At 47.9% G+C, this 15,023-nt stretch overlaps 1 protein-coding gene across 2 annotated transcripts; it reads right to left on the reverse strand.

Annotated features, from left to right (window-relative positions):
• Positions 1–1,258: 1,258 nt before the first annotated feature.
• MKS1 (MKS transition zone complex subunit 1) lies at positions 1,259–12,616 on the reverse strand. 2 transcript variants are annotated; one of them, XM_067309671.1, is made up of 18 exons: positions 12,510–12,616; positions 12,319–12,434; positions 12,166–12,233; positions 11,533–11,688; positions 10,981–11,078; positions 10,596–10,724; positions 10,151–10,255; positions 9,628–9,736; positions 8,637–8,693; positions 7,671–7,713; positions 7,081–7,143; positions 6,245–6,315; positions 5,290–5,359; positions 4,083–4,190; positions 3,379–3,512; positions 2,575–2,657; positions 2,400–2,497; positions 1,259–1,888 (listed from the first exon to the last, which is right to left on the reverse strand). In XM_067309671.1, the coding sequence occupies exons 1-18, from the start codon at positions 12,587–12,589 to the stop codon at positions 1,782–1,784; spliced, it is 1,695 nt and encodes a 564-aa protein (XP_067165772.1). In that variant the 5' UTR covers positions 12,590–12,616; the 3' UTR covers positions 1,259–1,781. The 2 variants fall into 2 exon arrangements, 1 of the variants encoding a protein (XP_067165772.1); XR_010886202.1 differs by lacking the exons at positions 1,259–1,888; positions 2,400–2,497 and having other exon boundaries at positions 2,574–2,657; positions 3,152–3,512.
• Positions 12,617–15,023: the final 2,407 nt, after the last annotated feature.

The following is a 15,023-nucleotide window of genomic DNA, read 5'->3' on the forward strand; positions in this document are numbered from 1 at the left end:
ACTAAATTTACACAGCAATGACATGAATTCTGATGAAAGAAAGAGACACTGAGCAGCTACGTACTCACTGAACACCTGAGCACTGAGTGGGTCAGTGTCTGTGAAATGTGATAGCCTTATTAAAGACCATGATAGCACATACACCCAGGCAAGCCTCAATTCTGCTATTCCGGAACCGGGTGCTTGACTTCGCAGCCTTAATGCTTTATATAGCCACATCACATCAAAGAGTATTAGTGGAGATCTGATTCAGGCATGAGAAGCATCATCCAGCTCTAGCCCAGGGATACTGCACTGCCACACTATTCTAAAACATGCTGTCAGCCTCCTCCATCAAAAAGAAGGGGTAGATGAAGGTGAGCAAAAATCCTCTTTCATTAATTGCCAGGTACATTCAAGCTGCCATATGGATCTAGGAATTACAACAAAGGTCAAGGAGGGACAAATTCAGGAGTTCAGTTTTCCCAGTGAAGGCTGGGACAAGATCAAAATGGCAAGAATGGGCTGAGGAAGCCAACAGAATACCAGAGAAGAGCAGGATGTGTAACAGTCATAAACATGGCTGCAACCATCAATCTCACACTCCTACCAAAGAGGAAAAGGGCAGAGCAAGAGGGAGAAGACCATTTCCTATTTCATATTCTGTCTGTGAGTTCTAATTTTATGGACATATTCAGGTCTGTATGATCTCAGCCTGAGGTTTTTCTTCCTACCCCTTGTGTTGGGGGCGGAGGGGAAAAACACATGAAAACATGACTCATGTACAAATCAGTGCAGCACTGCCAGTCTGCAGTTACCCTCACACCTGTGAACTTGAGAGGAACAAAAACAGGAAAGAGACTGAGAAAAGAAGAGGAGAAGAAACAGGGTAAAAATTAGACACACGCTTCCCCAGGAAGTGATGCAGCATATTGCAATCAGAAATGGAACACTGAACAGAGATAGCTCAAAGTTCAGTTGCTGTGCAAATGTTACAATCTGCTTTTGCTCTTTGCAGACCACGCAGACAAAGTTCTGCTATAAATTGAGGGGAATGTGTGTTCTTCAGTTGTATCCTTGAACAAAGGCTCCTTCTGCTAATAACTGCAGAGACATAAGAGCCCAGGAGCTTCACAGAAACATACAAGGGAATACAGAATTTAACCCTTTTCTCGAGTTCTGAATTTATGTCATATATCATTCCTTTGTTTTGATTTCATAAATTACACAGTGGCAGAAAGTTCTTTTCTCTAGAAATGAGTCAGTCTTAAGGCACAGGTGGACAGATTCATTTTACTGATGATTGATCTGTATCTACAAATGCTGACAACTATTATCGGCATTTCTCAAGAAGTTATCTACTCATTTCATTACATGCCAAACAGCGTTCATGCCTTGACCTTCAACATCACTCTCTTCTTTAAGAAGAAAAGCAAACTTACCAAGTCATTGTAGACTTGAGACTTTTATAATCATTTACTATTCAATATTTGAAAAGGTGTTAAAGGGTTCGCAGGTCCAATGTTTGGTGTTTTAGTTTGCCCAGCAAAAGTGTCAACAACTATCTGTATCATTATGGCATGGCAACAAAATGCCTTGAAAAAATGGGGGTCCTTCCACAGGTATCTGTGGAAATGCAAAGATTCTGGGGCTGGATGTGTTACAGACTCCTTCCCCCCATCTAGGGAAAATGGCAAAGGAAGAGCTTGAAAGGCCTCCAGGCACCAGCACTGTGACTCCTCTTGTCCTAGCAGAGAGAAGCTGCTGAGCACTCCCAGGCTGGAGGCAGTTGAGGTGGTGGATCACAGGTCTTGTTTCTGGTGCACAGTGGAGGCAGAAGTGCTTATGAGGTCTTGGGGAAGGCTTTTGCGTGCTTCCTGCATCCGGCGCCGTGCCCTCTGGAAAGCCTCTGCAACACAGCAGGTGAGAGCAAGCCAGAACGCATCAGTGGATACCGAACCAAGGCAGCCTCAGGGAAGGGGAGGGAAGTGTCCAGTGAACATCATCTCTCCAACAACAGGAATCTCACTTCCTAGTACTAACTCCCACCAACAAAGCACCAGGTACTTGCTGCTCTCTTCATTTATTTCTAGTACTGTGCTTCCTCTGGGCATAACAGAATGAGAGACAGAGCCTGTGCACTACAGCCACATGCCAGGCAAGACCGGGCAGCCCAGCCAAGGCTTGGTCCTGACAGAGTGGCTATCCTCCCACCTGCTGATAGCTGATGCCTCCTGAAGGTTCCAGCAATTTCAGATCAGAACATTAAACCTCTGCTGTGATAGTCTCAGACTAAGGAAGCTCAAGGGGGTGGTTACGCCCACAGCAATGGATTCTCCAGAAATCCCCCACCCACTCTGTAAAAAGAGGGCAAAAGTGAGCCAAAGGCTTCCCAGAGGGGAGTGAGATGAAAGCCCTACCCAAAACGTTGTAGACAGAGCTCTGCTGACTGAAGCCTCCAAGCCGGTCCAGCACACTCTGCATGCGCTGTCTCAAGGCACTGGTTTCCAGAAAAGCTCTGCAGAGAAGTACAAGGTCAGGGCTTGCACAACGCAGCACAGAAGATGGAGCTTGCACTCACTTTGCAGCACCTACTTAGACTGCTGCAGGCAGTGAAGCCGGAACGTGACACTCCCTGTTGTCTTTGTGCGAAAGCCAAGGCGGCTCAGACGTTCTCCCTGCAGAGAAAGCACAAGTTAGAATAACCAGAGCCTGCAACCTGCTAGGGCAGGCTGATCCCTAGCAACCACACACCTCACCCCAAAGAGTATCAACAATTGCGGGCACAGAGTCTCTCCCAAATAGTTCTGGGCTGCACTGAGGGCAGGACCTGATTACTAGTGAGCTGACAGCACAGTGCTGGAGAAGGGTTTTAGTCATTGATTCAGGACCTATTCCTATTAAAAACTGCTACTAAGACCAGTTTGTTCGTTACACCAGCAGGCACCTCGGCAGCTTTCCTGAGCATGTGGAATTTTTGTCTGTCTCACATTCCTGTTGGCTTCTTGCTTCAACGAGCTGTTCCAAGCTCAGTACAGCCCAGGTTCCTTACAAATACACATGAAGACTAGAGCTGGTAAGAGATGCTAACCTGAGGGATGCTTTCCAGACATGGCCCAGCAGAAGCAGAGGCAAGGCAAGGCAAGGTAAGCTTTAGTCTCTGTGCACTCACTTCTCTAAGCTGCACACACCCCAGAGGGCAGAGGACTCTACTGCAGGGTTTGTCCGCTCCTTTGTCCCTGCTCACAAGTCCCACAGAGGATCCATTTCTTTTGTCACAGGGATGGGACCATCAGCTCATCCTTGCTCGAGTCTGGTCAAGGCTGTTGACAGGAATCTGAACTTGAGAGCAGCATCTAATATTTCCCAGCAAGAGCAGCATCCTGCAGTTGAACCCACCTTGAAGGATGTTGGTATCCTGATGTAGGTTAAGTCCTCCAGCTCAGGAGATCCACCAATGAAAAATCTTCTCAGCTCAGAGACTGTCCCCAACTCCACAGGGCGCCAGGTAGGGATGGTAAGCGTGTGGAGACCTGATTGAGGATGACAGGCCAGTTTAGTGGCTATGGCCAATTAATCCATTCAGAGTCACAGAGGACAGCATGGTAGATGGATACCATGGTACCGATCCATACCATGGCAGGCTGGAAATGGAAACATTGCACCATATATCTATACCTTTTCCCAGTGACTCAGCCCCAGACAGTCACACACAGGCAGCGCTGAAACTACCCCCTGCTCATGAGGAGCATCCCCTTACTACATCTGGATGTCTGATGTGACCCTCAGAATCCAAGTCGGACAGGAAAGGACTACCACCATAGTAGAGATGGACATGCTGCACCACTCCAGGGCTTTATTGCACAAGATTTTCAGACAGAACCACTGAAGGAGCAAGGACAGCAACACACAATGCTTCTCAACAACAGGCAAAATGGTTCAGGATTCACCAGATCCCTCTTTACTGCCTCACAGGGAGCTAACTATCCCCTTCAGTATGCACAGGAAAACCCTCCCCAGGACCAGCTGAGTCCACTCCCAAGAGAACCACTCAACTCTCATTCTTCTAGGCACTTAACATACTGCTTCCAAATACATTTTACCTGGAGAGGCTGGCAGCACCAAAGAGCCATATCCTTCAACACGATACCTCTGCCAAAAATCCAGGGATAGAACCTCAAAGTAAAGAACGGGCCACTGAGGGAGAGAGTCTGCAAGGAAGGGAAGCAGATGACAGTTGTGTAAAAGCTGCAAACGGAGACTATCACTGAGAATGAGTTTGTTAAATACCCAAGTCCACTAGCAGGAAGTCCTCTCTGTATTTCTTCTAGAATGACAAACCTAGACATATGGGTGATTATCTTCCCCTATAAGATCTGGACCCCCAGACTTCAGGATGAAAAGGGAAATACTGGTAAGAGGCCAAAAATCTTGGAAATTTTTTTGTTTTGATGAGTCTCTGACAACAAGTCCAAACTGGTTGCTCAATTGTCCTTGTGCAGACAAGGCAATCTTTTTTGAACGATGTGATGCAAAACAAGGGAGCTTTTTTATCTCTAACAGATACTTGTTTCACAGTTACTGGAGAGTTACTAACTTGGTTTCTCCTACAAGCTTCCAAGCATTTCTTTTCTCCACTGTGTAATAAACATATCATATTTATTTTAGGCTGAAAGTGTGTTAGTGTTGTATACTCTAATCCAATGTATACATTGGATTCAAGTGGCAAGGCATGATGTGAAGCTGTCCCTAGTGATAACATTCCAAAAAGCAATGGGGCTGGTGACGAAGAAAGAGCAATGTAGTGATGGGGTAGAAAAAGGCAGCAGACAAGCCCAGCTTAAAACAGAGCCAGGAGTTTCAAAGTGACATAAACTATACAAAGATTACACAGGTCATTTAGTGTGTCTACAAACATAAGACTCAGAACAAAGTTCTGGTTGTATACAAAAAAGCTGCCTGTTTCTTCAGCTGCAGAGTCCCCATACTCTGTGCAGTATGTTGGGCATGGTACCACAGACCAGCCTGCCCATCATTTTGAGGCAGACAAACTATGTTCCAAGTAGATTCAGAATTGGATAGAACTGAGTATGGCCTGGAAGCAGCACAACATACTATTCCATGCAAATACTGACACATTGCTGGGCAGAGGATATTTGCTACATGTCCAGAGGTTGTGTGATGATGGGGTGAACGTTTGCTGAATGTGCAACATTTTCCTTTGTTTACATCTGTCCACATGGCATGATGCCTACCTACACTGCAATCAGGAGATTCAGTTTCACCTTTCAGAGCAACAAGGAAACACACCTTCTGATTCATCTTCTTGGGTGAAAAACATCTCCAAAGTGAAGAGGTAGCAGAAGTATGCCACATTATCCTGGAAAAGAGGAACAGGGCAGAGATCAGATTCCTGGACAGGAGTAGAATCCATTACTAGTATTACAATGGGCAGGCACATAGAGAGCAGGGAGAAAAGAACTAATGGGGAGGGGAAGCAGTGGTGCCCTAGATGAGATCAATCACACCACACTAATGAACACATGGCTGCACGAGGGACCTGTACACAACTTCCAGTGCCATGTAGATGGAACAGGCTGTTAAAACTAATGAAAAGGGAGAAAGAGTGACACACCTCAAATGACAAGTCAGCCATTGGCATAATTATTTTACACCATCAGGATCTTTACAGGAACCTAGCAAAATACCTCAAACAACAGGATTACTGAAATGTTGTATGATAATGGTTTTTGTAATATGCAAATTAGCTCTTACAAAGACATGAAAAAGCTGGTAAAATTCAAATCTAGCTATCTGTAAGGGAGGAGCTGGAAACAGCAACTGAACTAACTTCCCAGGCAGGAGGAAGGCTTCACTGTGAGAAATCAATTCAGAGACTGTGTGCATTTCAGGCCCAGTCAAGCCAGAACAATGCTTCATTAACTCTGAGCATTTGAGAGAAGAAAAATCAAAGATCCAAAGGCAATCAGCCAAAAGGATGAAAAAAGTTAGGCTCCAGAAACTGCTTTGAAATTTTATTCAAACACAGCGACACTCTGAAAAAATGTAAGTGACTCAGAAATGTCAGAAATGTCAATGTCAAATGTATAATCAGAATGAGGAGAATCCCAAGTATGGTTTGCTCTAGAAAGCAGCTCTCAGGTCAGAACCTTTGTTGAATACACCCATAGCTTGTAACACTACATGGTCCACCTCAGAGTGCGCCTATTCAAGCTCTGCTCCTCTGGTTTGAAAGCATCCTTACCCAGCCCACTTTCTTGGTGGCACAGGTCTGTGTCACTCCTGAGAGCTGCTGGAATGCCGGGCTCGACCAGCCTAGGAGAAAAGGAGAATCTGAACTCAGTGGTGAACGCTCTGGGTGACAGCGAGGACTCATCAGTCAGAGCAGCTGAAAGGAGAACGTTACTCCCACACTGAATTTTCCCCAGGTGCATCCCACCCTCCTGTTGCAATTACTACATTCCAGAACTCCATGGAACTGTGTATGACAGCACAAACTCCACCTTAAGAGAAAGGAACCTTACCTAAAAATACAGAGTAGCAAAAGCGATAGCCCCTCAGACAAACATCAGGGCTATAGCCAGACGAAGAGGGGAAGCAGGCCCATAGCTTCAGGGTGACGAAACAAGTAGCAGGATGTGCATATTAATGCTGGGGGCCTTACTTCTAAGCCAAGATTTAATACTTTAGCATCAGCAAAAAACATGAGAACATGATGGCTGGCAGTGAAATCAGACAGGGTCACTATTAAGATGGAGAAGACAGGAAGGCTATTCTCTGCAGTATCAGGAACGAACTTGGGTAGTTTGCTGGACACCACCATTGCTGTTTGGGAAGCCAACTGTCCCTTATGTCCCAATCCAATTTGGAAGAGACAAGAGGTGAAGTTGCTACTTTCTCCCAGATGTCAGTTTAGTTCACACCACTGAGTTCTGGGCTTATAGCTCTGACAGCCTCCAGTTAGATCCCAGCCCCTACGCTAATTTTTACTGACTTTTAGCAGAGCTGATCTGATGCATTAGCCAAAGTATGGCTTACATCTTAAACTGCTGTGATACGGCTGGAAACAGGGATACTCACATTTAGGCAGCTCCAGAAAGAAATGAATATAGAGGTTGTCATACTCATAGCCTTGAGCTGAAACTGAGGAAGAGAGAATGAACATTCAGCCTCTTGCTTCCACATAAACTCCTCCAGCACTCACTGTAGAGTGTGGGAGATGCAGCACCAATGGTCTCAGGGATAGTCAGTTACCGCTGGAAGCTGGGAAAAGCCAGGTTCTTCCACGCAACAGAACATGACCCTCAGAGAAGATTCTTTCTCGGGATAAGCCCTGTCCCCACCACCAGATTATGGAGGTCCCATGTTTAATTGCTTTCTTTGCTATAATCTATATTAATTCCCCAATCTGTTCTCCCTTCTTCAGACTTGTATGTTTTCCTACAACAGCTGCCGTGTTTGTAATCTCCAATCTGTTAATGCCACTCAAGGGATTAGTTCACAAAAACAGGGAAGGAGGAGGAAAAGGAAGAGGTGGAAGGAGGCTAGGGAGAGAATCATCTGCTCTGGACTGGCCTGTGAGTCAAGAATCCTTGGACTGTTTCTAGCCTTAGTCATCCCACTAGACCCAGTTTTTGCCCCTACAGTGACTGTTCACAATAAGGACTCACCTACTTCCCCATTCACAAACAGACGCAGCGTACCAGGAAGAGGCTATGAGAACAAGCAGATAAAGAAGATAAAGAGCTTAGTGACTATTGGTGGAACCTCACACAATCCCCTCCCAACAAGGTGTCACATGGATATTTCATGGCTGCTTGCACTTTAAGGCTTCATCCTTTGACTTGCTTCCTGCTGGTCAGGGAGGAATTCTGACTTCTTGTATTAGCTCACCATCATTTCCAGAAGTGACCAGTCTCTCTGGATAGAGCCTCTCTAGAGAGACCAAATTCCCCGATTGCCAGAGTTCACTACTCTGTAAATCAGGTCTTTTACAGTACTTCAGAGTGGATATAAGATGCAATCTGAAGTCACTTGCAGAAATTGTAGTCCCCTTCCCACTGTAGTGCTCCTGCACTAGCCGAAGAATAAAACAAGCACAGGAAGAGCTGAAACAGACTTTTGAAATACAAGAAGGAGTAGAAAAACTTTCACCCATTGGGGAACAAGATTTGAGCAGAAAAGATTCCAGTCTGGGTAATTTAGTGAGCAGTGAAAGCATACATGAGTTTGAGTTTGGAGGTGGGAGGGCTATTTATTGAACTGAGTGACACAATCTGTCTGGCATTCAAGAAGTTAATAGCAACCACTCCCCCAAAATACAAACTTTCCTTCCTTCCTTCTCAGAGTTTTTACAGTCAAAGGCCTTCAGACAATGCATGCAGTCTCACAGAGACCGCAGTGTTCAGCATTCTCTGCTGCAGGTCTGACAGATGCATGTTGGACATCGGCAGGCTCCACATCCATTGCAAACGGATCCTTTCTGCCCAATTTTCAGTAGGAAGTCACATGGTAAAAGCTGCCAACACCCCCCCAGAATTAGACAATCTTTGGAGACTGTGGTACAAACAGCAGCCATGCTGACCAGGTCAGCAGTCTCCAAAAGGTAGGTCCTGCTGAGTGCCAGTGGTACTCACCATTTCAAATTCTGAGCCTACAAGGCCACTGAGGTATTCTTTGTGCCGACTATACAGCTGAAAACACAGAAAAAGAGGATTACAAAAAGTGTCATTTTGATTATATGTTTTGGCTTATATTATTGCAAAAAATATAATGGGTATAAAATAAAACCAATTTAAGTTGTTGACAGGCATAGCTAACAGTTCTTTCGTTGTTATAGCAGATACAGAGTAATGTAAAAATTTAAGAATCTAATACAATTAGAGATGCATAATTGCTAACACTGCATGACACTTCAGCTTCCAAGAAGACCTCATCTAGAGAAAAAAGAAACTCCAAAGAATCAGCAGCTCTTAAATGACACCATGCTAAAACCACAAGCACAAACTATTCCACTGAAATGAACGGATGGGAAATCAGTGTGGCTAAATCATGATTTCCTCATTGATCTCAAATGCAATAAGGAAGTGTACAAATCAAAAACTGAAACAGATTAATAACCTGTATAAACTGCCAAAGACAAAAAGGCAATTCAGAAAGGTCAAGACACAAAATAAGATCCAAGTATCCTGGAACATTAAGGGTAACAAGAAATCATTCTGTAATTATACATTCGGCAAGAGGAAGACCAAGGAAAGAGTTGGCCCACTGCTCAAAAGGGAAGGAATACCATCAGCAGGTGACACTACAAAGACAAGAATTTAGGTGCTTTCTTGCATCAGTCCTGACTAAAAACATCAATTGCAGTCAGTGGTCAACACAACCAATACCAGTGACAAACGGACAAGACCTCAGCCTAGACCAAGGAATGAAGCAGAGTATTCACGGAGTATTTGAATGAGTTGGAGTTTTCAAATTGCTTGGCAGATGAGACTCACCTTCAGTGACATTCATCTTACCTAAGTTTAGGTGTCTATAGCACTAATGTTTATGTCTATGTGAGGGTCTGAGCTCCCTCTGCCAAGTAAGGAGAACTAGTCAGTATAATCAGTGGAAGCTGGTCCTTACATCTCTAAACACACGCTGTTCCCGTTCCTCCTCCTCCTGCTGCACTTGGACAGATGCATTCTCAATGGTGTATTTCCACAGCTCTCGCTTCTCTCCATCCAGCTCAATTCTGCAGAGCCCCAAAACACATGGGTAAAACTCTCCCAGTAGGCAAAGAACAGGCCCAGGCAGCAATATGATCAACCATTACACTCCCTCCCTACAAGGCCTGTGAAGTAACTCAAGGGCGCTAATGACCCTCTCCTCACTCCCAAGTGCCTGCCAGCATCAGTGGCTCAAAAAGGGTCACTCACGTCTTGCATACATATAACCTGTATCCTTAGGGGCCGGCTCCAAAGCCCAGATCACATGTCCAGTGACAACACATATAAGCACACAATAATCTGTCTCAGAAGCCCCTGGAACAAAGCTAAAAAATATCCCTCAACTTCAGTGCTGATCCACTGCCTGAAAGTTGACCGCGGGTATCAACTTTGGCCCTCTGTATCAGTCCCACTAGTGGTACCAGTCCTGTCCCACTCACCGGTAGGCTCCTTTTGTGCCAGTAAAGTCAGGCTTCACTGTGATCACACCATTGCTGTCTACCTTGATTGTGCAAAGAACATGTTCATATTCCCTGTGACCAAGCCTAATGGAAGACACCAAAAAAGACAAAGACAGTCCAAATAGAGCACGTGTACGTTTTCTTGCTCCAGAATAGCAGAGCTAGTAAATGTACATGGAGACACAGAAGGGAACAAATGCACCCATACTTCCCTAGTAGTATAAGAAGCCTTTGGGAGGGACACATTCAGTGCCTCCCAACTGAGGTAAGAGGAAGGAAATAGTAGCTGGAATTACTGAGCTCTTAGAATTTCCAAGCTCTTAGAATTCCCTCCCCTTGACTAATGAAAGAGGCAAGTGATTTGAGTAAGGGCAGGAGATGAGTTTTCATCTGGGAGACTAGATTAGTTCAAGATTTTACTTACTTTCCATAAGGACCCAAGTCCCCCATGATGTACATGGTCTGAACAGGAGTGTTAATCACATGATTGTTCTTTATAAATTCTTCCGAGGGCTCCCAGGTGATGACTTTTGACTTCAGAGAACTCCCTTCTCTGTCAATGACAGGACAGCATAACACACATCTGTCAGACAATCAGATACACTACACCACAGCAGCCTGGTACAGACAGCACCGAACACTCCAGAATGAAAAGTCACAGTGCCAGTTCTGAGCGCAAAAGCCAGTTCCTGAGAGATCTCAGTAGGCAGTTCAAGCTGCCAACTTCCACAGACCACGTTCCTCCATACCTGAGGCACTAGTACCATGAAACCTGCTTTAGCAAGCTCTGAGCCCCAGTTTGTACTCACACTGGCCTACGGTCTTGTCTTCTCCTCCTCACAGTGGCCATCCTCTCTGCCAGATATGATGGCACCTCATGAACTGAGTCAGTTACTTTCTGGCAGTGCTGGAAGAGAGAAACAGAATTAGAACCAGCCTAATTACAACAGGACATCTTTCTCAAACAGAGTCTCACCTTGCAGGAGAATACAGGTAGTTACGCACATACACACAGGGACAAACTGCTAAAACACTCTAGATTTCATTCGCCACTCTTTTGGCAAAGCACAGCTGAACTCCACCCAGCAAGTCACCTAAAGAAAACTCTACGAAGCCAAGTACCTCCAAGCTGTAACTGTACACCCTTCTGAAAAGGGGAGATCTCATCCTGGGTCTGGAGCACCAGGTGAGCATATCGCTTCCGCCTTGTAAAAGCAGTATGTTCTCCTGCTTTCACAATGTCTGGCCCACTTCTGCATGCCTAAGAAATGACAAACATTCCCCTCTGCCCTAAAAAGTTGTAGGCCTGGCCTTGCTGACAGACAGTGCTGTACAGATTATGTGTAACTAAGAATTGGTACCTCCTCCAGGTTGGTGAATCGGTCATGATCAGTGTAGGTGAAGATGCGATAGTTCTTCCGACCTCCAGCCTTCTCCAGTTTCAGGATCTCCTCATGGTACTGCCGGTCCAGGGGAGTCTGACAGGCTGACTCATTTTGATAGAGATCTACCTCAAACTGAGAGCACCACAGGTAAAGCACAAAAGCTGCACTTCATCAACATGGCCAGAGCCAGAAAAGCTTCTCAGTTGAGATTTTTAAAGACACCAAAGACAGATAAGATCCTTTGGGAATCCCAACCAACAGCCCTATGTCCAATACGGCCCTGACACCACTCTGGGACACGGTGGCCCATGGCGCCCACCAGCGCCCTTGCAGAGGGGCTCAGACACAGCAGCTCACCCCAAAAGGGAGAAAACCCGAGGGGATGCATGGACAGGCGGGAGACATGGCTCTCTGGGGGCCGCAGATGGCGGCACGACAAGGAGAAGCCCGGTCAAACTGCCTCCGGGCCCCCACGTCCGTTCCCTCCCGGCCCCAAAAGGGCGTGCGCCCCGACTACCGGGACAAGCGGGAAGGGGAGCGCAGCGGCCGCCCGGGCGGAGCAGGGCCGGCGGCCTCGGGGGAGGCCAGGCCCTGCCGCCGCGCACCCACCTGGCTGAAGAGCTTCTCCTGCCACGCCACCACGGCCTCCTCCTCCTCGTCCGGGGGCCGCCGGGCACCTGCGGGACAAGGGCCGGTCACCTCCGGCAGCGCCCCTGCGAGCGCTGCCGCCGCCCCGCGCCGCCCCCGGGGCGACCCACGTACCGGGCGCGGCGCGGGCGGCCAGGCTGAGGAGCTCGGGGCCGCGCGGGCCGGCGGGCGGTGGCAGCGGGGCCTGCTGCAGCAGGGGGCCGGCGGATGTGAGCCGCTGGATGCGAACCCTGCGGGGAGGCAGCACAGCGTCACGGCGGGCCGCGGGGGCCGGGCCGGGCCGGGGGACGGGAAGCGGCCCTCACCGGAGGCGCAGATTGCGCACGGGGTCGCGGGAGCGATACACGGCGCCGGCCGCGTCCGCGCTCCACAGCGGCTCCTCCATGGCCGACGAGCGGGCCGCGCGCCGCCTCACCATGGACACGGCGCCGCGGCGGCGCGCGGGGCAGCGCCAGCGCCCCCCGCGGCTGGCGGGCAGCCAGCGGCCCGCGGCGGCGGCGCGAGCTCGCGGCGCGCAGGGCCGCGCCGGGCCGCCTCTTGCTTCACCCCGGCCCGCTATGCCCGCTGCTGGCCGCACTGCCGCCCCCGGACCCCAACAGGCCGCCCGGCTCGGTCGCGGGTTGCCTTTTTCCTCCTGTCCTTATTTCTGTCCAGACACTGTCCCCGCACCCACCACCTGTGTCTGGTGTCCCGCCTCGGGCCCCCACGCCTGAGAGTCGCTCCGTGGCCATGCTGAAGCAGGAGGATGAGCCTACGGTGCCCACAACAGCCTGCAGTCGGGGCCGAGGCCGAAACCCATGAGGCTGTGACCAGGCCCTTGGTGGCTGCGTTTGATGGAGCCTCATTCCTGAACTGGAAGAACAAGGGGAGAAGGTATCCCCATCCATCTCTGCCACTGATGATTTTATATGGTTTCTATGATATTTCCTTTTCTTGGTCATCTCCCAGGCTAGAGCACCAGCCTACGTCATGCCTCATACACAAGCCATTCTGCACTTTTGATCCTCCTTGTTGCTCTTCTCCAACCTTCCCTACTCCGTCCCTTTCAAGATTCAGGGACCAGAAATGAACACTAATATGCCAGGTACAAGTACACCAGGGATCTACATAATGTCATCTTCTGTTATTTAATACTGCTTTCCTAAGCGGTCCTAGCATTTAACTGTGTTCTTGACTGCTAAGGAGGTGACATCCTCATGGAAACCACCCATCATCACGCTAAGATCTCATCCGTGAGTGGCCACAACCAGCTCAGAGCCTCTCATTTTGCATGTGAGATCAGGGCTGCACCCCCCCCCCCCCAATACACACCTTGTAGGTCACTTCACACTGAATTTCGGCTGCCCCTTTTACTGCCTAGTCACTCAACCTCACCAGGTTTGTCTGAGCTCTCCACCCTCAGCCTTTATCTCCATTCCATCCCATGTCTACTTAGAGTCTTTTGGCGAGGGGCCTTGTCAAAACATTTTGGAAATCCACATACACTGTAGCAACCAGAGCTGCCCCTTTTTTGGGGTCTCTGGCTAGGTGATATGCACACAGCATATTGCCTAAATGACCCATTTTCGCATCTTTTTAACAAACTTCCTCATTTTATGTAGTTCCCCTTTTTGAAGGTGAGCAAAATGAGTGGATTTTTGGCCTGCCTTGCCGCTGCAAGGAAGGTGGGTTTAAACATGCTATGGGGACAGGTACAGAGCAGCCCTTCATCTGGGAGATTTTGGAGCAGGCCCTCTGTGCTCTTCCAGACCACCACAGCAGACTGGTGTCCTCTCATGGGCCCCATACCCAGCAGGGCCATGAAATAATGCTCAGTATTTTTAGAAATGATCAGTGTTGGTTGCATGTTTTGAGGTAACTTTTTAGCTATAATTATCCTAATTAGGCCTTGGGATTTCAGTCAGTGTGACTGTGGTGCTCACTGACACGGTTACACTGTTAGTCTGATGTGACTCCAAATGCTTTTTTAACATCCAGTGTTAGGCTTTGTAAGCACAGCTGGCCCTGGTCATTCAACATCTCCCCTCCACCATACTTCTGACAGGCCTATAATATTCTGACAGGCCTCTTTATAATATGCTCACCGTCATGATGCTGGGCTTCCGCAGTCTCAGGGGAGGAATATGTGGGTTGAAAACAGCTCAGGCCCGTTGCTCTCTTCAAAATTCTTTTTGTTAGTTGTTCAGTTTTTATACTCTATGTTGGGCTGAGCCACATATTAACCCGCCCCCTCCCCCCATGCTGGTGTGGCTGACTCAGGGAGACATTCACACCATTTTGATTAACTGAGGAAGAAACATTTACACAACCAGTTGATCCACTTGACTGTGATACAGTCACTTGATCAACTCAACTGATACAGCCCTTTATCTAAAAGAAAGGCCACCCTCCAGTCCCCTTTGAGTTGAAATGAATTCAACTTTCTTTGCAACAGCTGTGGCCAGTCACACTACATTCTTCCCTGAGCTTCATGGGCACATCACCCTTGCCCATCTCCTCTGAGCCCTCTTCCATCGTAGGCCTTTATTGGTTGGTCACAGCCCAGTACATCAATGTCTCCATTTAGAGCAAGATGTTTCCAGGTGCCTGACTCCTTTCTCAGCCTTCTGGCATCCCTGTAGAAGCTGCATACCACTGCTCTGGGTCTCTTTTACATCCTGTTGTACTCCTTTCTGGGTCTAGTTTTCATTTCTTATGGGACTATTGCCATCCCCTGTCCCACTGGAAAGGACAGAATTTCTGTGGCCTCATTTACAGTGGATGTGTCACTTGAGGCACAGGCTCTTCTGCCCTGCCACCTTCCCCTGCTCTTCAGTTTG

Source organism: Apteryx mantelli, chromosome 22 (assembly GCF_036417845.1).
Source record: "Apteryx mantelli isolate bAptMan1 chromosome 22, bAptMan1.hap1, whole genome shotgun sequence".
Classification (NCBI taxonomy): domain Eukaryota; kingdom Metazoa; phylum Chordata; class Aves; order Apterygiformes; family Apterygidae; genus Apteryx; species Apteryx mantelli.